The sequence below is a fragment of the Meriones unguiculatus genome, chromosome 3 (genome assembly GCF_030254825.1).
Source record: "Meriones unguiculatus strain TT.TT164.6M chromosome 3, Bangor_MerUng_6.1, whole genome shotgun sequence".
Taxonomy (NCBI): domain Eukaryota; kingdom Metazoa; phylum Chordata; class Mammalia; order Rodentia; family Muridae; genus Meriones; species Meriones unguiculatus.
The window spans coordinates 188,886,738-188,911,887 of NC_083351.1; the positions used below are offsets into that span (position 1 = coordinate 188,886,738).

The following is a 25,150-nucleotide window of genomic DNA, read 5'->3' on the forward strand; positions in this document are numbered from 1 at the left end:
TTGTGGATCATGGCAAAAACCTAGAAATTTTATTCCAAGGTCAAAAGGACCAGCAGAAAATAGAGACTGCTAGGCATAACTCAGGGCAGAGTCCATCAGCTTTGGGCAGACTTTACCCTTTCACAGTCCAGACATCATGCTACATCCTTTCTATACCAGGGCTCAAAAACTGCTATGTCACTCTGAGAGACTCTACTAGCTTCACTTTCACAGGAGGTTCTAGAAGCCACCTATACGGGTCTACCAGGTCATCAAGTCAGACCTAAAGCCCAATTTTCATTACCTTCATGTCCATGCCACTGATATATCATAGTGATTCTTAAAGCAGTAGGGCTATAGGCATGGGGTGGAGGAAAAAAAGGCTGCTGTCCAGTGACAAACAACCCACAGCACAGGTGTTATACCAGCCTCCTTGCCAATCACATTAAACACTCAAATCTGATCAACTGCTTCAGCTGAGCCCAAGCTTTTCAACAAATAGGGATGTGGGCCTTGACCTAAGAACTGTGGCACCAAATTTTGGGCAGAGTGCAGGCAATCTTATGAAAGAAGTGGGAGATAGAAAGACCTGGAGGGGACAGAAGCTCCACAAGGAAAGCAACAGAACCAAAAAATCTGGACAAAGGTGTGTTTCCTGAGACTGATATTCCAACCGTGGACCATTCATGGAGATAACCTAGAAACCCTGCACAAATGTAACCCATGGAAATTCAGTGTCCAAGTAGGTTCCCTAGTAAAGGAACAGGGACTGCCTCTGACATAAACTGATTGGCCTGCTTTTTTATCACCTCCCCCTCAGGGGGGTGCAGCCTTACCAGGTCACAGAGGAAGACAATGCAGCCAGTCCTGATGAGACCTGATAGGCTAGGGTCAGAGGGAAGGGTAAGAGGACCTCCCCTATTGTGGACTCGGGGAGGGGCATGGGTGGAGAAGAGGGAGAAAGGATGGGATTGGGAGGGGAAAAGTGAGGGAGCTACAGGTGGGATACAAAGGGAATAAACTGAAATTAATAAAAATAAAAATTATAATAAAAATTTAAAAAAAGAACTCTGGTGCCACTGGTGGCTCAGGTCCAGATATGATGCAGAACAGCTTTTCAGCCTCACCTACCTAAGTTTCTCCCAACTCCTTGAAGAAGGTATCAGTAGAAAGTCAATCCCACTCTAGTCTCTACTGTCGGTTCCATGCCATTTTTATTTTAAGCTTGGGGAATCCAGAACTTCCATTTCCAGTCATTTATCCTCCCCACAAAGAATTACACAATGCATATGGAAGGAATCTTGTGGAAAAGAGGGGGAAGAATAGAAGGACCTGGAGGTGGCAGGAGCTCCACAAGAAGACCAACAGAGCCAACTAATCAGAGCCCAGAGGGGTTTGCAGAGACTACAGCACCAACAAAGTACCATGCATGGCATGCGCCTAGCTCCCTACACAGATGTAGCCAATGGGCAGTCAGCCTTCATTTAAGTTCCCTAGTAGGGGGAGGGGGGCTGTGTCCAACATGGACTCTATTGCCTGCTTTTTTGATCACTTCCCGGGCTGCCTTGCCAGGCCACAGGGAAAGAGTCCTGATGCGACTTGATGAGCTAGAGCTGGGAGGATAGGGGGGTGGGGAGGGAGGGGCTCCCCTTTTCTGAGTAATAGGAGAGGGTGGAGGAGGGAGGGAGGAAAGGTAGGACTGAAAGGAGAGGAGAGAGAGGGCAATGATCAGGATCTAAAGTGAATAAATAATTAAAAAAAACCTACTTCTCACATTTATAGACTTGGGTCATCTTTTCAAAGTACAATGCCTGGTCATTTACTTCCCCATCTATCAGTGGTCTGCTTTCATCTTCAAGACAAAATCAGCAATATAACAGTCAAGAAGCTGACAGGCCTACCAACTTCCAGGCTGTATTTCCTTGAGATAGTCTCATTCTAAGCAAAACACTCGCAGTTTCCTGACTTTATTAACATGTTCTCTCAATGCTGCATGTGACTCTTTGCAAGCACAGTGTTCTCTAAGCCCTCTCCACTTGCCCAACTTGTTTGTCCCCCTGATATCCAAGGAGAGAACCGAATAGTGCCCTTTGCTTACTCACTTAATTACTCACTGCATCACTGTACCACTATCTTCCTATCCATCTTCCCAATCAAATCAGGACAGAGAAATTTACCTAGGCAGAACCCACAGAAGACTCCCCAGCCCCTAGCAGACAGCCTGATGTACATGTGAAAACATTTATTGAACAGATAAACTCTATGCAAAACCACAAGAGGATGAATATCAGTATCCTTCTAAACTCTTGCTAAATGCAACTTCTGATGTCCACACAGTAGTCACCTAAGATTAGAACAAGAAAAGTATAAGTGTCCCCTTTAACTCAAAAGTGCTGTGCCTCCCTTCAATATTCATGACCCTCTAAAACCCACTTTACATGCCAAGTTCTTTTCCTATAAGCACCTCCCAAAAAGCTCAGAGTACCACCACAGAGATTGAAGGCCTGAGCCACAAAAAGTAGCTCAAGCCAAATGAAAAATTTCAGTGACTTATAAAGAACTGAAAGGGAGACAGTGAGAGCACTGTGGTCATTTCAATTTCAGCTGCAGAATTTGCTCTCAAAAATGCTACAATAAAAAATAGTAATACCATAAAAACCTAACAGCAGCCAAAGGACCACAGTCATAAAGAATAAACATAAATCCAAAAACATATTGGCATAGAAAGCTCTCCCTCACCTTCAAGAAAAATGAGATTTTTGGCCATCAAAAACAATCAGAGCAAGACAAGCCTCCAATCACACAGCAGAGCTGAGAAAAACAACAGTAACAGGACAATAAGGAGGAGGGCCAGCTGACACATGGGTATGTTTGATGCTAGGACAGAGACTCCATCTTCCCAGCAGCCATTGCAAAGGAAGGGAAACACAGGGGGTGAAGCAGCTGTCCAAAAGTCGCCAGCACAATAGGATCAACAGACAGTCTATCCAGAGAAGCTGTGGTCCTCAGAGAACACCTCTGCCACAACACACCCCCAAGTTTTGGTATCTTATAAATCTTAAATAGGGCAGGTTCAGGATTCCTTTGGGTTCAAAGGGCAGGTGTAAAGCCAAGATTATACAATGCTGCAAAATGTCCTCATCTGATAATGAAATTTAAAACTGTATTCTTCAACAATAAATAATGACTCTTAGTCTTGCAAAGCTGCTTTAATATTAAAACATCTACGAAGAACTTCAAACTTTAAGTGCCCAGCTCAGAGCCAGAGTCTAATAAACAGCAGCTATTATTACTTTTATGATCAAATAGGAACAAGCATTTAACAGGAGAGCATATTTTAATTATACACGATGTGGAACAATCAAATCTCATTCAGTTCAGGCTCCAGATCCCATAGCATAACAGCGCATGTACAGCTGAAATTATAACAACTCAAAGCTCAAAAATTACTTGTTTCCATTAGAGATCTGACAAGTCATTTCTTCAATTGGTCACTGGTGGCTTGCAGATAACTATTAGCAGTAATGAGTATTCTAAATTAAATCCAGAGACAGCACCGCTCTATTCTACAAAGACAACTGGAGAGAGAGAGGCACCATTGTAGGGGTCCTTCTCTCAGTGTCCTCCATCTTCTCTCTGATAAATATCTCCTGTGTCTTGCATAGTATGGATTTCATTTGGTTACAAATGAAGAAAAGTCGAATTCTTCCCATGATAAATGAGAGTGTTAAGCAGGTAACTTGTTAAAGAGAATTGAAATTGGGAAAATAACCTATTTTCCTGTTACTTGACAACAAACCCCCTCTGCTAACAAATGAAAGGCAGAATGCTTGAGCATCAAATCCAAATCTGTCACCAGTAATCTACTCTCTGACAATTACAACATAGGATCGGGTACAGGCCACCCACACTCCACTCACAGCCATAAAATGAAAGGGAGGGGCAATGCAGCAGAATGCTTAAGTGAACTCAGCAGGTGCAGAACAGCTCAGTGGGTACGAGCTCTTGCTATGCAGGCACCGGGACCTAAATTCCAATCTCCAGCACCCACTTAAAAGAACAAGCAGGATCGAAGAAAACTCTTAAATTTTTGATAAGAATGCTGAAATGTAGTCCTCCACTATTTATGGCATCTGTCAAGAGTGGGAGTGAGAAGGGACTCAGTTTTCTTTAAGGGGCTGACCAATGAGAGTTTGACCATGCTCTGGTGAGTATACGGGCAACACAAACTAGACTTGCTTTGTTTGTTTGTTTCTTTCTTTCTTTCTTTGGGGGAGGGGGCTGGGAAGTGAGTGTGCTCAGAATTTATGATGTAAAGTTCCCAAATAATCAACAAAAGTATTGTGGAAAGAAAGCAGGGAGAGAAGGAGAGAGGGAGGAAAAAAGAGAGATGGAGGGAAGGGAAGGGAAGGGGAGAAGAGGGGAGAGGAGAGGAGGGAGAGAGAGGAAGAGAAGAGGAAAAAGGAAAGGAGGGGAAGAGGAGGGGGGATCATAAGAAAGCCAAAATGGGAAATGGAAATTTTCACTTGTCATTAATGAAAACCATTGTTGTGTGACAATTGTAATGTCTGAACAATTTTTTAGTGGATAAATGCCTATCTCAATACATGAACTTGGATGCTAGTATTGTGAACTTATCTATTAAAATCACCTTCGGAACTTAAAACAGGGCCATGGATGCCTGTGCTCAGTACTGGGAGGGGCAGTAGATCATTGCATTATCAACATTAACAGATCCTGGGGTCTTGCTAACCAGCCAGTAACCAGCCAGCCTAGCTGGAAAGGCAAGCTTTTGGCTCAGTGAGAGATCCTGTCTCAAAAGAATAAGGTAGACAGTGACAGAGGAAAATATCTGCCATCTTCCTCTGGCCTTTACATACAACCACACAGATGTACACTCCTGCATACTGACATGCATTCACTTCATATACACACATAATATACACTCAAAAAATAAGTTAAGATAAATCTTAAACAAATATACATTTTCAGCCAGGTGGTAGTGGCGCACACCTTTAATCTCTCAGCATTTAGGAGGCAAAGTCATGCAGATCTCCAAGTTCAAGGCCAGCCTAGTCTACAGAACGAGTTCCAAGGCAGGCAGGGCCACACAGAGAGACCCTGTCTCTGAAAAAACAAACAAACAAAAATATTCATTTCAAAAAAACTAATTGGAATCCCAGCTCTGTCTCTTATGCATTTATTATCTGACCATAAATCAGTCTCTCCTACTCTGACAACTCCTTTGTAAAGTGGGGTCAATATAAAATACCTCATGAGGTATAACAAGGACCAATGAGGGCTTATATGCCTAGATACTGTCATACCCTGTGCCTATGACATTGTCAGCTCCACTTCATTACACAATATGGCAACATTCTTATCATCAGGACACCAGAAACAAACTAATTACCAAGCAGAACCTACCAAAACTTGTATGAAAGATTAGTTGTGTGTACACGTAAAAGCCTCACAGATAAGAGCCCAGGCCATGAAGGCCCCAACACATGACATGCCCCTGCTTTCCTCAAACAGTTCTCAAGAAGCATTTCTCTCCCACGTCTGGCTATATGGTGGCAGCAGACATAACTTGTTAGAAGAGGATAATGGTTTGGTGTCTTCACTTACGTTTTCAAAGTCCTTCATGTTCCGTGCTCTGGAAGGAGAGACCTTTTCTTCTGACACATTTGGTAGCACTACAGAAAGGCAAAGCACACAAAGGAAGTCATTAGGCATACAGGCTGCCCAACATTAGGACTGAGAGCAAGGAGAGAAAGTCAGAGTAGCTCTTACAGTGTCCCTGTGGGCATGTCCTGCTTGTTGGCATTTACTGATTTGAGTCCAGAAAAAAAATCTAAATTACTACATTCTCAATATCGACAAATTACCTAAACTGGCCCCAATGAAACCACAATATTTCAAGGAGATGAACCCAAAAATTACATGGGGCATGTGACAAGCAGACAGTCCTAACATACTTCCTCCTCCTCACACGTCAGTAAGTGAGACAGAGCCTGACTGACATGACACCAGAGTTTGCAAAACTCTTTCATAAAACACCAATGACAATTTTTAGCTTTGTAGGCCATACACAAAGCCTAAAATCTGTCATTGCTACTTAACCTCTACTGCCACACAAGAACACCCACATAGAGCAGCTCATAAACACAGAGCCTAAGTTCCAAGAAAAGTTGCCTTCCAAAAGCAGTCAATGGCGGAAAACTCCAGCCCTGCTGAGGAGTGAACATAGGCAAACAAATGTTATGACGCCGGTTGGTATGCATCGAGTGACTAAAGAATCTATTCTCTGAGAAAGCTACACTGAAAGACTGCTTCCAGGCAGGGCTTTTGGGGTCTGCTTACACTGAGAAACAAACATCCATTCTAGAGGGAAGAAAGAGACAAAACACACACTATGCTAAAAGGTGACTTAGGATAGAGGAATGGCTGGCTTTGCAGGCTCAGCTAACCACTTACTGCTGTTTGGAGGATGGAGTGAGAGCAGTGTGAACGGATTCAGGCTCCCTCTGGCTGCCTCTCTGAGAACAGACTGTGAGGATCGCAGGAAAGGAACAATGGGAACAGCAGGGGACAACTGGGATAACCCAGGCCAGAGTCCAGGTGTTTGGCCAGGATGGGATGAGGGCAAATGGGTGAGAACCTGTTTGCTTCTGTGTATTTGGACAGAAGCCAACAGCAATAAGAAAAATGAATATATATAATGCTCAGAGGACAGAAAATGCTGAGTAACCAGGGAGAGCTAAAGAAGATGGTGTGCTCTGAGCTAAGTTCTCAAGAGAGCAGGCAGCCACAGGCAGAAAGGAGAACAGAAGCCTACCCCGTCCCACCCCCCAGCAGATATGGGCAGAGACAGAACGTGCAAAACCATGTGTGCCTGACTGAGGGCACAGGGTTTGTCTTCTGTCCTCAGTGTTCAGCCACCTGTGTCAGGGATGCTCATCCCATCCTTCCCCTACTTCAGGGGATGCCAGGTCCTGTGCCAAGGCTCAGCTCCAGTGAGCAATCTCTTAGGAAATGCTCACCTGACTCCCTTACTCTCTCATCCTTGGCACAGTATCTAACACTTCTCTGTCCCTAACCTTGATCAAATGATTTATCAAGTAACTTCTTGCCTGTCTGTCCTCAGTCTGAAGGCACCGACACTCCAAGTTGTAAACCAATGCTTGGCCAGAGTCTGGCAAGAAGTGAAAGTACATTATGGGCTGAATTAAGGGCAGGCCTCACAACTTTCTGCTCATCAGATTTGGTTCAAGTAAAAGCTCTCAGGTCCCAGAGAAAAACCTGGGAATGACATATTAAGTTATAGCATTCCCCAGAAAGAAACCTCATTCTCATTCTGTCTGCTCCAAAGCTTCTTTTACATATATCTCATGACTTAAGAAAAAACAAAAACAAAAAAAAAAAAAACCACAAGTCAAAATATCTCTAAGATAATTCAATAAGGCAAATTATTAACACTACCCACACACTAATGATGGTCCACACTTCTTTCAGAATGAAAATGAAGAATGCAAGACCCAGGCTGTATTCTGCCATAATCCAACTTACACATACTATGTTGCTGAATAAACCATCTACAGTCTACAGTCTGAGTAGCTGTTTCCTGAGGCTAGACCACAGCCAGGAGCCTGCTAGAAAACCCTGGCACAATGAAGTCCAGACAGCAGTTCTCATGGGCCTCAGGCATTCAGCAGTAGAAACCAAAAGAACTCCAGTGACAGAGCTAATACCAATTCAATGCCCAGCCTCCATATAGCTATTTATTAACAGAAAGCAAACTCAAGTCTAAGGACATGGACTCTTCTAGTCCATGTTTATGAAGAAAGTTGACAGCAAATTAGCACACAACATGTACAATATGCTGAGTGCCACTGTGTCAGGCCAGGTAGGCTCTGGGACCCAGGGCAAGAGACACCAATTCCAGGCCTCAGTTGCTCATGGTCTCTGCCTACTCCCCTTTTCTTCTTGGTGTGCATACTTACCTCCATTTCCCAAGCCAGCAGCATCACTGATGACATCCAGATCACTTGGCAGAACAGGAAAAAGGCCACTAGGAGAGAGCACAGTAGGATGAGAGATGAACTAGAACTTGAAAATGGACCTGTAATACAGCCTGGACTCATGTAACAGCCATTGAGCCATAGCCAAGCACATAGCACTGAGATGACCGGAGACAGGAAGCACTGGAACTCAGTCTTTGGAGCTGAAAGCTCTGGTTTAGAACTGAGTTCCAGTTCTCACAGCTCAGTGACATTCATGAGGGACAGTCACTTAGCTGTTATCCTATAAATATGTACTAAGTGGAGGCACTATGCCAGTTATAAGCCACTTGGGTTTTTGAGTCTGACTTTATCTGTTAGACATTATCAACTGGTCATCACAATCAGGTTAAACTTCTAGGAATTAAAAACTGTGGTGGTTTGAATGAGAATGACACCTATAGGCTCATATATTTGAATGTCTGGTTCCCAGACATTCTGCTTGGGAAAGATTAACAGGTGTGGCCTTGTTGGAGGTGTGTCACTGGAGGAAGGCTTTAGAGCTTCAAGAGCCCACACCACCCCCAGTTTCCCTGTCTACCCAGGGATTGCTGTCAAGACATGAGCTCTCAGCTACTTGTTCCAGTGCCATGCCCGCCTGCCTGTTGCCATGCTCCCCACCTTGATGGTCACAGACTTTAACCTTCTAAAACTGTAAGACCCAAATACTCTCCTTTTTTCTATAAGTTGCCTTGGTCATGGTGTCTTATCACAGCAATAGTAAAGTAACTAATACAGACACAAAATCAGACTTTGGGGACTACAGCACACTCCCTGACCATCTGCTCTCAGTTCTGCTTGCACCTCTCCACGTCTCTCATCCTTCCACTCCAGCAGGAGAATACCATCTACTTCACAGAGCAAGTCTCTGTAAAAAATAAAGGTATAAAGTGTCCAGCAAGATGCCAGGAGTATTAGGGTGCTTCACAAACAAAAGTAGAATATCACTGTCACATACACTGTTTAATAATTTATAAAATATTTACATTTATCCCAACTACCAACTCCATGAAGGTGCATACATTCTCTAAGGCCTAGACAGTTTTACTATCTCTGCCAATCAGATGGCAGCAAAGTAGAGGACACAAGTCTAGAATCCAGGCCTTTTATAGTCTGTGCTAGTTAGTTTTATGTCAACTTAATACAAGCTAGAGTTATCCAAAAGGAGCGAGCCTCAATTGAGAAAATGCCTCCATAAGATCTAGCAGTAAGTAAGACATTTTTAAAATTAGTGATTAATGGGGGAGGGCCAAGCCCACTGTATGTGGTGCTATCCCTGGGTTCTATAAAAAGTGGGTGAGCACGCCATAAGGAACAAGCCAATAAGCAGCACCCTCCATGGCCTGTGCATCAGTTCCTACCTCCAGGTTCCTGCCTTGATTTTCTCCAGTGATGGACTATTACCTGAAAGTGTAAATGAAATAAGCCCTTTCCTCCAAGTTGCTTTTGTCAAGGTGTTTCATCACAGCAGTAGTTAATCTGACTATGACAATGTGAAAATAAGATTGAAAGGAAGCTCAGCATGATTCCAGGGCAACCTTTTCTTCCTGCCTCTAACTCCATAAAAATGCTGCAACTCAGACAATTCCTGATCAACAAACTGTGAACTGAAACAAGACCTTTAGGATCAGGACACCAAGAAAAGGCAGAATATACAAAAATCCAACAGCAAGAAAGTGAGCACTTAAAGTAGGTCAGCTATAAAGATAATTGGGGAAATCTACGTAGAACATGTTTTCAAGCCACATGTAAAATCATTCTACATCTTTTTTAGAAACATAGTAAGCTACCTAACAGCAAGAAAATATTCCAAAGAACCAAAGGTGTAACTTGCAGAGAAGCAAGACATGTTTTCCTCATCTTAATTTTCTATTTCTTCCCATAAGAATGATATTCCCATAATCACTAAAAGGACAAAGTCCATTTTCTAAACTCAATTTTTAAAACTAAAATCAAGTTCAACCATCACTTTCTGAATGGGTGCTATTTTTTAAATGTCACTTTTGCTTGCTTGCTTTCTATTTTAAGAAAAAGAAGAGGAAGAGGAGGAGGAAGAAGAGAAGGAACAGAAGGAAGGGGATGAGGAGGACGAAGTAAATGAGGAGGAGGAGGACCTCGAAAGTAAAGGTAGAAAACCTTCACTAGCCTGATTTCACTTCCAACTCTATGCACCTCCTCACCACTCTGGCCTTCTAATGCCAGGGTTAAGGAATAAGAGAAGGGTCTTCCAATCCGCAGCACAGGGCATGGCCACTCTTTGCTTAATGAATGAGTAAATAGTCATAAAATGGTGAGCACCTACCATGTGCCAGTAGAGGTAGGCCTTGGGCCCCAGGGCAAGAACACTTTTCTACCTCATCCTCCTGTCTTATTTTATTGCCTCCCTGAAAAAAAAAAAAAAAGAAAAAAAAAGAAAGAAAACATCTTTCTGTGCTTCTATTTGCAGGAAATAATTGTCCTTTCACACTAGAAGACCTGACGAGGACTAAGCTTTTTACTGGCAGTGCCATCAGAGCTGGGGTGGAACTGAACATCACCCTCAAAAAAAAAAAAAAAAAAAAAAAAAAAAAAATCACATTGGTGTTTCTTTCTAGACAGTTTCTTTTACATTTTTTGCCATGAGTTTTAATTAAAGAAATGCAGAAAAGATAAAAAACAGATATACCTAAAACTCTCACTAAAGGTTCTCAAGCCAGTCACTTCCAAAGGTAACCACTGGCTTCAGAAACAAGGTGCCTGCTGGCCTTCTCTTATGAATTTATATACAGAGAAACAGTTGTATGTTCTGTCTTAAAATAGGACAAATGTTGGCTGGGGAGATGGCTCAGTGGGCTGTTTGTGTGCATGTTTGGATCCCATGCACCCATGTAAAAGCCAGATATGGCAGCATATGCCCGTAACCCCAGCACTGGAGCGGGTGCTGCCAACATGTGCATTGGGGGCTTCCTAGTCAGCCTGTCTAGCCAAAGTAGGTGAGTTCCAGGTTCAGTGAGAGACTCTCTCTAAAACCAAAGGGGAGAGCAATAGGCAGCGGAGGCTGGATGAGGGGACACAACGCATGGACACATTCATTCAGGTGCACACACAGACACAACAATCAAACTGTGTGAGATACTCTACACTCCCTTCCTCTAACCACAGATTCATCCTAAAGTTTTAGTGGCTGTACACATGGGTCTGTGTCCACATTTGCAACCCTACCACACATTCTTCAGCAGCAATTTTCAAACTTTATTGGCAATGATCCACAAAAGAATTAATTCCTCAATGCCTGAAACTTCTGTTCTGTTCTACTTTTAAAAGATCCTGCTGTAACCTAGGAAGCTGACTTTCAAGAGCCAGCAGTGGGTTGTAAAAGGTCTGAAAGACACTTTTGAAAGGATGTGTATTTACCCAATCCCCTGCTAAGAGGAATTCAACCTGTTTCCAAGTTGTTCTTTTAAAACCCATGCTGTATCAATATCGCTATACTAGTCCCATTGTATACATGTACAAGGATGCCTCTAGAGCAGATACCAAGAAGTGAAATTACCGGGCTGAAATAATTCACACTTTTTTCAACTGGGCAAAAAATTCTGAACAGGCATGATAACAAAAAAAGAATACAAATGACAAACACACACACACACAAAAAAAAAAAAGACATGTACTATCATCAAGCATTACACAATCAATTCCACAATGACATATATCACACCTGCAATTACTGCTTGAGTCAAAAAGCTAGACAATGAAAAATGCTGGTGAAGCACAAAATCCCAGAACCTGCAAGGATGCTGCTGGCAAGAGATACAAATGGTGCCCGTTTTTGGAACTATGCTTGGAGGTCCCCCAAACAGTAAGCAGAGTTCCCACACAGCCTGGCAGTTCTAGTCCTCAGCAAAAACCTTCCACTGAGGAGAAAGAGGACCTCGTCATGTCCACACAAAGCTCATACACAAATAAAGGTTCATAGCAGTATTCTAAATGAACAAAAAATAAAAACAACATCCATTAACAAGGCATGGCACATTAATTACGGTACAATAAAATAATATTTGACACAAAAAGCAAAAGAGGTAGTTATTCATGCTGCAATGTGATCTCACAAAAATATGTGCATTATAAGATATTTGTGAATAGACAAACCTATAGAGTAAAAAATACTGATTGTGGGCTACACGGCCTGAGGGGGGGACATAATGACAATAAGGTTTCTTTTCAAATAATGTAATTGTTTTAAACTTGAATGATAGTGATGTTGGCACACCTCTGTAAATAACTCATTTATTCAGTAGTTTACTTTAAATGGGTAAACTTTATGACATATAAACTACATCTTCATATTTCTGTGCACCTTCATGTAAAGGACTTATCTGAGTGTGGGCACACTTGCAAGAGTGTTCATACACCTGGAGGTGAGAAGTTAGCCTAGAATGCCATTTCTCAGGAACCATCTGCTCTGGCTGTTTTGTTTTATTTAAAACACATTCTGTTTTCTGGGCCCAGGGGTTTTCAGATGACTAGCCAGACCCAGGGATCCTCTAATCTCAGCTTCCCTAGGACACATCACCATGTAGGTTTTTATGTGGGTTCTGGGGATCAAACTCAGGTCCTTTGAAAGGCAAGTATTTTACTGAGGAATCATGGTTCTCTCAAGCATTAGAGATCAAGAATACCCTGGATCCAAACTAACCCTGACACTACCAGTAAGCCTTTTTTTCTGATTTCACCCTCCCATCCTCGTTTCAGACCGTTTCTCTTGGCATCCATGATGGGACAACTCAAACTGTGCTACACCATTTCCTTCCAGTCTGCTCCTGACAGAGTAACGTACTTACTGGCCATGTGCTAGAGCAACCTGATATTCAATAAGCTTGAGCTGAGGCCTCAGGACACTCACTACAGAGCAGACAGCCTCTTGGCATATAACAAAGAGATGAATGTTGAGGTTGCAATGTTGAGGATCCTGTTTTCCCAACAGTGTGCATCATGGCATGAGTTTAAGAACACGAGCTGAGTGCACATTTTCTCCAGTAGGTGCTAGGTGTAATCTGCATAGCCATCAATAAAATAGGTTTATCATCAAAGAGAAACTAAGGCTTGGAAGGGAAATGACTTATTCAAAACAACATAACTAGTAAGTGGCTGAATAAGGACTTATACCATCATCTCTGCTATCATATTGACCACCATGCACAGGTTCTTTCTACATAAAAAAATTTAGGTCTTAACGGGGGAAAGATCCATGGCTCCAAATAACACAGGGCTAAAGATGTTTGGGACATGCACAAGCATTAGGTTAGGGGCAAAAAGTGTACCCTGACCCAATGCAACAAACATTCAACTGGGCTCAGTTTATGCTGCAAACATAAGGACTGCAAATTGCCAAGAGAAGGGTGCTCAGAAAGCAGTATACTACAATGAAAAGGTATGATTTTATCATACTAACTATTGTTCCCTGTTGTGGTCAACTAATGAAGACCCATCCTGCCTGGAATATTTCTGCCACTCTTGAAGGGCGAGTTCAATACTAGAAGCTCTGCAAGAGCCCTCTGAATACTCAGCTTGATTAGTTAGTTCTGACTGGTCAGAAGGCAGAACAGGCTTTGAAGTCAGGAAGCTTGGATTTACGTACTGATTTCTCATGGACTTTTTTGTGACCCCAGACCATTCATGTAACAGGAGAAGAAAAGCAGCCCTCAAAGAATCATTTTTCCCTCAATGATTTAACAAATGTCACTCTGTTCCTATTGTGTACCAAACACTTAGAAAGAAGGGTTACAAAGATGAACAAAATCTAGTTCCTGTTCTACAATAGTACACCATCTCACCTGGTGCCCATATGTTAACACCCAACACCTGCACTGTCCAATATATAAGCCATTGCCTGTACCTTGAAATGCAGTTGGGATGCAATCTAAGCATAAAAATTCATACCAGCTGTCAAACAGTAAGTGAGATTAGAAGACATAAAAAATATTTCATCAACAGGTTCTCCTATAGGTTTTGCTAGAATCACATATGGAAATATTAAGCTAAATAAAGTATAATTCTCCTGCTTCCAATGGTGCAGCTGCTAAGCAGTAAAGCACTTGCTGAGAATGTGTGAGGCTCTGGGTTCAACCTCTAACACCATAAGAAAGGAACTTCACTTTATTTATTTGTTTGTTTGTTTGTTTGTTTATCTCTAGGCAGGGTTTCTCTGTGTAGCCTTGGCTGTCCTAAAATATTTTTATTTTTTTAAATTGTGACTACCAGAAAGTTTTTAATGTTGCTGGTGTTGTTGTGGTTTTTCAAGACAGAGTTTCACTATGTAGCCTTAGCTATCCTGGAATTCCCTCTGTAGACCAGGCTGACCTTGAACTCTGAGATCCACCTGCCTCCACCTCCTGAATGCTGGGATTAAAAGCATGTGCCACCAGCCCAGTTTACAAAACAGTTTTTAATTAAATACACACCCTAGGTTGTATTTCTACCTAACAGAGCTGGTCACTGTCAATAAGGTTAGGACAGAGATAAGTGAGGGTAGCTAGAACAGTACAAAGAGCTCAGACAAGGGTGGAAGTGTCAGGAAGATTTCCTAGTAGTAGAACCACAATGTTAGTAAGGCAAAAAGGCATAGAAGGGCAACTGAGGCGGCAAGACCAACAAGTACACTAGCTTAGCACCTACAAACAACAGCAGGATCACTGAGCTTGGCAGTCAGGCACACAGGCAAAGAGCTTGAGGAAGAGACAGGGCTGAGAACCAGAGAGGGGAAGCTACTGAGGCAGATGTAGCAAATTAAGGAGAAACCTGGAAGCCACATTACAAAACTTCATTCTGAAGATGGCAAGGTGTCCAGAGGGCCTAGAGCAGGTTAATAAATGCATGACCAAGAAATGAATCTCTCCAGTCAAAGCTGGGAGAGGAAGGAAAGCAGATTATTAGAAGATCCACTAAATTAAACATTGGGCTAATTTAGTTCTCATGCCAACAACCCATCCCAAAAATCTAAAATAATCCAATTTCTGGTCCCAAGGGCTTTGGATAGAAAACACAACTTGTAGGAGGGGTAGTGATAGCAACATAATATCATTCTTTTTCCTCTTCAACACTGTTTTATGTCAGCAACTATACTTGCTAAGAGAACAGTCCAGGCAGCTATTGTTTCTTTTCATTCTCATCCAATTATGGTGACTACATATTGCCATTAGCCCATTTTTTCAGAGAGGAAGTCAATTTACCAAGGTTACAGAGTAGGTTTATAGGCTGGGCTTGAATTAAAACCTGTCCACCTCCAGGGAAGGCTCTTCCCCAACACCCACCCCCAGGGTTTCTCTGTGTATCCTTGGCTATCCTAAACTCGCTTTCTAAACCAAACTGGCCAGGAACTTACAGAGATCCGCCTGCTTCTGCCTCCCCAGTGCTGGAATTACAGGCATGTGCCACCGCGCCTGGCAGGACAAGGCTCTTAACTTCCTACACTGTTGCCTTCGTTCTGGGTGGCTACTGTGTGACCCCATTAACAAAGTCTAAAATAACAACTACAATCCCCATAATGAATGCAAACCTCCAACAAGAATGAATATCACCCACCAAATGCTCTAAAGCCCGGTCCCAAATTAGCCCCTAGTAATAGAAATCCCAATTAGTCCCACTCCTCCCACTCTTTCGAAAAGCCCCTTACTTATCCTACACATCCTCTTCAAAGTATGTTCCAGAATACACATAGTCGAATGTAGTGCTGGCTGGCTGGAAACCCGCAGGTCCCACCACACTCGGGCAGCAGCAGGGACCATCCCCAAGCAAACCGAAGGCCTCCAGGGAGAGAATTACAGTCAGTAGCAACCCCAACCCAGTTACCAAGAACCCCAAAGCCACACCTGCAGCCGCTGAGGGTTCCTGGCAGAGTGGCGTCCTCTTCCATCACCGAGTCCGTCCGGAACACAGAGATGGTGTTGGCACCGGTGTCTGCAAAGGTGATGGCCCTGGTGCCCCAGGCAGTCACGACGCACTCAGTTCCCCAGGTCCCGCCCCTCCAAGGCAGCTCTTGTTCTGTCTACCGGCGCCGCTAGAATTCAAACCGCAGCTGCCGCCATCTTTCTCGGCGCTTCTTCCTACGGAAACAGGGCGGGGTCACGCAGGGATGCGCTTTGAAGCCGCTCTGCAAGGGCCTGAAACCTGGCAGGGAAAGCGTGGGTGGGCGCCATCTTAGCTGAGGGCAGAACCTTCGCTCTTGGACCTGCAATACTAAGAGAAAAGAGGCGGCCGCCATATTTTGTATGTGAGGGCATTCGCGCCGTAGCCAAGATGAGCGCCATATTTGTTAAGGGTAAATCAGTTACTCTAAGCGGGAGGTGGAACTGCTTAGTACACGTAACTCTGCTGTTCCAGAATCGTGACCCCTGACTCTCGCGCCTTGGCTCTTTGCACCCAAAAGGCTTCTGCCTTAAGTTGAAACTCAGATAATTGAGTTATACCTCGATTTAGAAAAATAATACCTGTAGAGCGCTAATACAAGCAGTAATTTACAGGCTGAGTTTGGAGCCTCACCCCTATAAAGGGTTCAGCCATACTTTACGTCAAACCGCTCTGGGAATTTTGTTACCACTAGGGCTCAACAATCAGTAAACTGAGACCCAGAGCAAGAAAAGACTTGCCCAAAGTAATAAACAAGTATACCATCCACTAAAACCAGATTCTTAGCTCCTGACATCAAGGTCGGGGCTCTCTGTAACCTTGTTTTGAATATAGACGGGGGGGGGAGGGGGGAGAGGAGGGTGCAATTTATGTGGAACAGTGATCCCCTAGCAGTAAAGCAGTTCCTCCTGCCAGGTCCCTTTGACTGGTCATTCTGCAGTAGCAAAGCTCATTGTGCTGGAAAACACTAGCTCCAGACTTGTGGGGTGAGACCTTAACCTGTTATATTCTACAATCCAAAAGGGTACAAGTGGGTGTTCATGACTGACAAGCTCAATTGCTCGATGGAGAAAATGAGCCTGTTCCTATCCTATAAGATTTTGTGTGAGGATGACCTGCGATATTGTTAAATTCTGTCAGTAGTAACCCTATATGTTCACACTCATTCACTTTCTTTGCAAACTGTCAAGAAACAGAATTGTAATTTGAGCCCAGGTCCTTCTGCACTACAATGCCCTAAATGGTTCAGACAGGCTATATATAATCCCTAAGTGCTCAGTTCTTTTTTCATCTTAGAACTTAGAATTCAGACATGAGATCTGTGATTGCTGGGGGAGGATTTGTCATTACGCCCCATGGTTTAGCCACTGATAAGTTGCACATACTCCAATGAATAACCCCACCCATGTTCATACAAGCAACCCTAATTAAACCCAGTGGAGAGGAAAAGAATATGAAATAGGAAAAAGACTAGATGGAAGGAACAAAGGAGTCAGCAGGAGTACATGGGGACAAGAGAGTATAATGGGAGATGATGAATATGATCATAAATACACTGTATACATATATGAAATGTAAAAACAGAAATCAAAAAGGTATAAAATTGAGTGAGATAGCACAGTATATAAATGTTATAATCATCAGACTCCATTCTGAAAGCAAATGTCTCAAGGTGGCTGAGTGATAGGATTGCAGGACTAGCAATTCAGATGCCTAGACTCTAACTACAACTAATCCTGTGACCACCTCTCCTGTCTGTACTTTGGCTTTCCCACATACAAAATGGAATAGAAAACTATACAAAACCTATAGGAAGTTCCCATTTTGATTAATTCCTTGCCCTATTTGGGAGGCCACGTTTGTAGATTATAAACGTAACCCTTGTTGAACTTGGAAACTGAAAATAGAATCAATTATACAATGGTAAAACTATAAAGGAAGTTGTTTTTGCTGCTATTGCAGCATAGTCATGATTAGAGACAGAGAGGCCATTGCCCTGTTTTTCTCATTGTGGTTTTTCTTTCTTCCAAGTCTAGAAGTGACATCACTCCCATCAGCTGTTTGGGCTATCTGGAGCCATCTCCTTGACAACAACCATCCAGCCACAAAGACAGCATTATTACTCCCTTGGATGAGGGCATTCTGCATGGCTGGAAATGGTTTATATCCAGATGCTTTTGATCTGGCAGAAATCCTCTGAAGCTGTAGCAGCTCAAGACAGTAGAGTCACTATTACTAACATCAAGAATCACTTGGTACAGATTAAAGTATTCACAATGCTCTTTGTACTAATCTATTTTTTTTTTCCTTCTGACACTTGTCACTAGATTAGGATCATTTCCTGCCACTACCACCACCCTGCCTCCCCAGAAATGAACAGCACAATAGTTTGATAGTTTGGATCCAAATCAAAGATTTGTCATCACAAGCCTATGACAATATTAGGAAGACAGTGGACCATGAGAACTTCTTTGAAGGTTCTAGCAGAGAAACCCAGCTTCTCATATGCCTTGATGGAAGAATGGTACTCCTTATCAGGGAATGTTGTCATCTTCAGAGGAACCTGCAGTTTCTGGAAGGACACACACAGAGTAGTGAGAGAATAAGGAACACCAGCCTAGCCAGGCAAATCAGCCAACTCAACCCTGGTGATCAACTGAGTGACAGAAGCTATAGCTAGATCCCCTTTATGTCCCTACCAGGAGATGGTAGATCTCTAAGAGGTAGGACATATTTTTAAAAAGCCATGCCATTGGAGGCATGCACTTGAAGAGGATAATAAGATTCTGATTCCTCCGTTATCCCTCAATACTTGCTTCCTGGCTGCCACGAGGTAAGCAAAAACTCTACTGTGCGCTCTCACTATACTGTACTATGCACCACAATGAGGCTAAATTACTATGGACTAGTGTAACAAGACTTCATTTGGACTGGCAAGCTCCAGAATACTGACAGAAACTTTTCATTAATTATATAAGCCTAGCCTTAGCTTCATCTTGTTCCCCAGCTAGCTCTTAACCTAAATTGTCCCATTTATACTATTCCATGTACTTCCTCATGGCTTGTCACCTTTCAATCTTAGCCCTGGTGCTATTTTCCTCCTCTTTGTCTGTCTGATAACTCTTTCTGCCTCAGATTCCTTCCCAGAGTTCTTATCTCTGCCTTTCTTATCCCACCTTCCTTTCCTGTGTTTGCTATAGGCCACTCAGCTCTTTGTTAAACCAGTCAGAAGGTGAGTAAAGTGTATGTTTACAAAATATGATGCAGGTGCTGAGCAAAAAGAAAAAAATAAATAAAAACCAAAGTTCAGACAGTACTCAGCTATCTGGAGGTACAAAAGTTAATTTTTTGAATTAATTTTGAATAATTTAAATTTGAATAATTTAAAGACAATCTTCATACAGTATACAAAAAGATTGCCTCAATATCTCCCCCTTTTAGTTTAATAAAAGGCTCTTTCTTTAAGTGTTTTATTCTGATCTTTCTTAAATAAAATATACAGAAATTGCAATCATTACTAAAAATATAATTATTTGTATGCTGATAATCAAAACAAATACCCTCTGCCATTACATTTTCCATTTTTTTAACATGGAAAATACTTTTTCTTCTTAATCTCTCTCTCTCCTTCCTACAAAGACTTCACTTTATTATGCAAATTTATAGAGCATTTTCACTTATTTCCTTCTTTTTCTTTTCTATGAAGACTTTATTTTTCTATCTCTCTCCTTCCTTCAGAGATTTTATGTTTTATATTCAAATTCAATATTTCTTTCTATGACTGTCTATGTTCCATTTCTGCTGAGGCTCCTGAAAAATGTGGCTAGAGTGCACTTTTGTGAGCCACAGTGCAGGGGTCATGCTCTGAGACTCCAATTCCCCAAGCCTCCCAGCAAGCAGCACTGGCTGACCTCAGCCACTCTTCTTGTCCCAGCCTCTCTGCCTGGCTTTCTGGTCTGGCTCCCATGTCTAGAACTTCTGGCCTAACACCTGAATCTAGTGTTCTAAGCTTGGATATCTGACCCACATTGGGTGCCAATTAAAACAGAACTTTCTTTGAAACTGCCAGCAGATGGAATAATGAGACTTATTAAATCTATTATAAGCTGAGGCACGATATCTCGGCAGATTCTCAGCTACTCTAACCTCAAGACTGGCATGGCTTATGTCCTGCCACCATGGCCCATTTCCTCTGTACCTTAGTCCTGTGTCTGGCCTCAGATTCCTTCCTAGTTTTTCAGCCCTCTGTTGGAAGTCCTGCCCATCCTCTCCTGCCTCAGCTGTTGGCTATTCAGCTCTTTTATCAAACTAATCAGAAAGTACCTTAGGCAGGTGAGGAATGACAGACATGCATCTTCAGACAATGTACAAAAATATTTTTCCAACAGACTAGTGCCTCAGAAATGAACTAAAATATACCTTTCCTCTTTATGACTTGATTAGCCCAAGCAGCTTTCTTTTACTGTGAACAAAGATTTAACAAAAGCTAACTAAATTCAGAGAGGGAAAAAAAATTTGTTAAAGGCCATATCTCCCTTCTTAGCTTTTCATTTAGGAACAATTTCAGACTTAGAAGAATATTGCCAAAGTAGTACAACAAAGCTAAGTATAGTCGTACATAACTGTAATCCTAGTACTTAGGAGGCTGAAGTGGGAGGATCATAAGTTGGAAAGTAACATGGACTATATAGTAACAGATATCCCATTTCAAACGTGTGTGTGTGTGTGTGTGTGTGTGTGTGTGCAGACTCTTCATGTTTTTTACCCAGCTTCTTAAAATATTCACTTCTTATGCAAAACACAGCTATGTTGTGGGCTGGTCTCATGCTTGTATTTCGATACTAATTACTAGCCCTCAAGATCTGGTTACTGTCTGGAACACCTATCTTTGTTGTGTAAACCTGCCTAAGACATTATACCTGACTGGGTGATTAAATAGACCTAAACCTAGGCAAGGCAGAATGTGGTAGTCATGGCTAAGGTTCCCTGGCTTTGGGAACAGAAGAATCATGGGAAAAAGAAAGATAGATAGGAAGAGAGGAAGAAGAAGGACTCCACAATGGATTAGCTTGGAGAAGGAACCATGTGGGCCAGAAGGAAGGACTCCAGTAATGACATGTAAAGGTCCAGATGAAGAATACAAGCAAGTCTTTATAAGATTATGGATGGAAGATAGCCCAAATGAGGACCATTAAGGAGGATAGCATTGGATGGTGGCTGGGAGGTGAATGATGAGGTTAGTGAGACAGTGTAGGTAAAATACCTGCCCAGCCCAAAGTAAATAAGGCAATTTTAAAATTTAACAGGTGTCTGTGTCTTAGTAATTGTGATAGCAGATTAAATAATACCACCACAATAATTATAGGGCTAATAATAAACATTATATGGCACAATGCCTATTTTATTTACAAGAACACAGCTGTTTTCAAAATAAAAAAGATAAGAAGTTTCACTGATACAACATAATTTACTACAGGCCTGATTGCAAAGTACACAGATTGCTCATCAATTTCCTTTTATAGACCCTTCACTGTCTCCAGGGTGACACATTGCATTTAGTGTCACATCTCCCTCTCTTCTCTAGTCACTGACATTTCTTTATTTTTCATGGTATCAATACTTCCTAAAAGTTTATTCCAGGTATTTTCTAGAATGTTCCTCAATCATGTGATTTTTTTCATAATTAAATATACATGATTCATTTTGAACAAGTATATTAATATTACAAAAATGAGATCATATGACCTTCTAAGAGTGCAGAGAAGGAAGCATGTGATGTTGATATGTCTCACTAGTGTACCAACTCTGATATTTTAGATATCAGAGGTTTTCTTTTAAATTTTAAATTAAATTTTTTTACATTAATTACATTTTATTCGATTTGCATCCCAGATGTAGCCCCTTCCCTCATTCACTCCCAACCCTACCCTCCCTCCCTCATCTCCTTCCATGCCCCTCTCCAAGTCCACCTATAGGGGAGGCAGTAGCAAGCTTCTGTAATCCAAATACTCCTATACAGAGGTGGGAGGCAGAAAAAGGAGAATTTCCTGCAAGGTCACAGGCCGGCTACCTGACAACAAAGTCAGCAGCAAACAAAAAGAGAGAGAGAGCCTGTCTCAAGACAGAAAACAAAGATAGATACCTGGGGTAGTCTTATGACCTCTACATATATACTATAGCACAGCATGTGCTCCCCCCCCCTTTTTTTTTTCTTTTTGGTTTTTTTGAGACAAGGTTTCTCTGTGTAGCCTTGGATGGCTGTCCTGGACTCTCTCTGTAGACCAGGCTAGCCTGACCTCACAGCAATCCACTTGTTCCTGCCTCCATGAGTGCTGGGATTTCAAGTGCGCACCACTATGTACAGCTGTGCATTCCTTCTTAACCATTTGTTCAATTTCCTATTCTCATTAGTAAGGATTTTAATACATTTGTTTCACTTTATGTGTTAAAATCAATTGTTATTATTATATGTCTTGTTGCACAAATTGTCCTAGCTATGGCCAACCTTCTTTTCTTACCGATGGCTGTGCCAAGATCCAAAACCAATCTTTTTGGTCCCAAGGTCAGAAGTATTTCAGGAACACCCATCTACCCTCTTATTCTCAAGAACACTTCCTAGCTAGACCTCATCCATAGTTCTTATTGGGGTAGTTTTCAATTATCACCCACTTTCGCTTCATAGTACCCTGGTTTATTAGCACTACAATAAACCCAACATGTAGCCCAAGATTATACATACAGAAAGTGTTCAATGCTAGTTTGTTAAATTAATTCCAATCCTGGTTTCTTCTCAAAATGAGAAGAGGAGGTGATTATAGTTCACAATGACTTATAATATAGTAGAAAAAAAAGAGAGAAACACATAGTATCCAAACATAAAGAAACAAAGATCTGAAAACTGCTGTCTTTCCCATTTGATCAATGTATCTTGTGTACACAGTTAGGTATATAATTATTATGTTAATTTAAAATAAAATTAAAATGTAGGAAGGGGGATGAGAAATACCCCATTATGAGAAACAGGATATATTGCTGGAAAAGAATCATTATGGTATGCATTAGACTTTCCTGTGTCCTAGTTTGCTTTCCATTGCTGAGATAAACACTATGACCCAAATTGTGGGCATAAAAGATTTATTTAGTTTACTTTTTTTTGCAATTTTATTTTATTTTATTAATTACACTTTATTCATTTTGTATCCCCCCATAAGCCCCTCCCTCCTCCCCTGCCAATCCCACCCTCCCTCCCCTTTCTGCATGCATGCCCCTCCCCAGGTCCACTGATAGGGGAGGTTCTCCTCTCCTTTCTGATCTTAGTCTATCAGTTCTCATCAAAAGTGGCTGCATTGTCCACTTCCACTTCCACATCACAGTTCATGATTGAGGCAAGTCAGGACAGGAATTCAAGCAGAGACCACAGAGGAGGATACTCACCAGCTTGTGCATCCTGCTTTTTTATACAACACAGGACCAGCAGCTGCATAGGTGTGAAATCAGACACAGTGGAGTTTTCCACAAAAGTCATTAATCAAGAAAATGCTTAGCAGACTGACCTACAGTCCAGACCAATGGAAGCAGTCAGTTCCTCCATTGATATTCTCTCTCTTTCAATGACTCTAGTTTGTGTCAAGTTGACAAAAAACTAACCAGCAAAACTTGCCAATTCATCTTTCTTTGTTTTGTTTTTATTGGCGTACTGAATGCATTGCATCACACCACCGAAGCCCTTTCAACTAAGAAATACCATGAATAAATGGTGAGCTAACTTCAAAGAGCTTGAGCTCTTTGAATGCACCAAATGCTGAGCAAAGAACATTGAACCCTCACAATAGCCCCATAAAAGAGCACCTTTACAGTTGACAAGTATAGAGAAGGAACTGATTTAACTGGCTATTGAACATGCCAGCATCAAAGATGTCTTTTTGGCTTAAAGATCACTTGAAACTGAAAGCAAATAAAATCAGCCAGATAGAGGAAGAGAAACCTGCCTTCCCCCTTTGCACCTAAAATCAAAGCATAAATGTCCCTTGAGGAAGGTATCACTCTTTCCAGTTTCACCCATTTATTGCCTAGATATTTCCCCATGATTAACCATCCCCTGAAGGCCAATTCCCCTTCCTTTTATTAAAACAGCACACTGGCCCCTGCTTCCTTGAGTTTTAGTTCTTTTGTATAAACTCTTGTGCACATGATTATTGATTTTAAAATCAATGCCATGCCTATTCTCCTGTTAATGTGTCTTTTGCTAGTTTAAGTCATTGATCCTTTAGCTACTGAACCAGAAGAACAGAGGGAAAAAATTTCTTCTCAGACACCACACAATCAGCTAAAGAGTGAAGCTAGGATTTGAGCCCAGGTTTCATTCTGAAGCCCATGCTCACCATGAAGACATATCTTTTCTTTCTGTGAGCATCTCAAATCCATGCCCTCTAGGAGCTGCTTTAAATGTACACAATTGCACACAAAAATATTTTAAAAATCTTTACTTCCTTGACATAAGCAAAACAATAATAAAATTGAGGATAGGATCAAATTCTCGTGATCCAGGCGATGGGGAAAATCATATAAATAAGATCAATGCCCTTCAAAAGGAAACCTTCATGTACTAAAACCACACTAGCATCCCATAGAAAGAAACTAAAACCTCCACTGAGTTCACACCTACTTAACATTTCTTACAAAAGCCTGTGTGTCATTCTTCAGTGTGGGTGCGGATGTGCATGTGGTAGGCAACAGGTAAGCTCTAGGGTATTGAACCTGGGTACAGGTGGCAAGTTTTGGATTTCTATGTGTGCAGAAGAGAAAGACAGAAAGAGAGAAGAGAGCGAAAAAAGGAAGAGATAGCTCACTAATTTACCCAGGCTGTCCTTGAACTCATTCAGTAGCTTTTATAGTCCTTGAACTTGCAGTCCTCCTCAGCATTACTAATTGCAGTCTTGAGCTACCAGGCCCAACTTTGTTTTCCATCTCTTGATGCTTCCTCAAAATAGCCATGGGACAAGTTTGTAACCATTCTTCTAGAGACAAAGAAACTGAGGCTCAGAGCTCAGACCCACATAAGGACCCATAAGCTTCCATCATATGAAAGAAAAGGCCTAAGGAATTTTCTGCTTCTAGAAAAGAACAACAAATATAAGCTACTGAAAATGTGATTAAAGGGGGCCAGTGTTCACCCCAAGTTGGTAAACAAATTTTCCAGCCTTGTCAACATGGCACTATCTTTGCTT

The 25,150-nt window shown here is 41.9% G+C and overlaps 1 protein-coding gene across 12 annotated transcripts in view; it reads right to left on the reverse strand.

Annotated features, from left to right (window-relative positions):
• Positions 1-16,116, reverse strand: part of Cdk5rap2 (CDK5 regulatory subunit associated protein 2) — a 190,066-nt gene extending 173,950 nt beyond the window's left edge. For 11 of the 12 annotated variants that reach the window (XM_060381226.1, XM_060381219.1, XM_060381224.1 and 8 more), the window contains exons 1-3: positions 15,887-16,116; positions 7,983-8,050; positions 5,608-5,675 (exon numbers count right to left, since the gene is read on the reverse strand). In XM_060381226.1, coding sequence (XP_060237209.1) covers positions 5,608-5,675; positions 7,983-8,050; positions 15,887-15,930 — 180 coding nt within the window. In that variant the 5' untranslated portion in view covers positions 15,931-16,116. The remainder of the gene's footprint in view (positions 1-5,607; positions 5,676-7,982; positions 8,051-15,886) is intronic. The other variant, XM_060381225.1, reaches the window with a different exon arrangement.
• Positions 16,117-25,150: the final 9,034 nt, after the last annotated feature.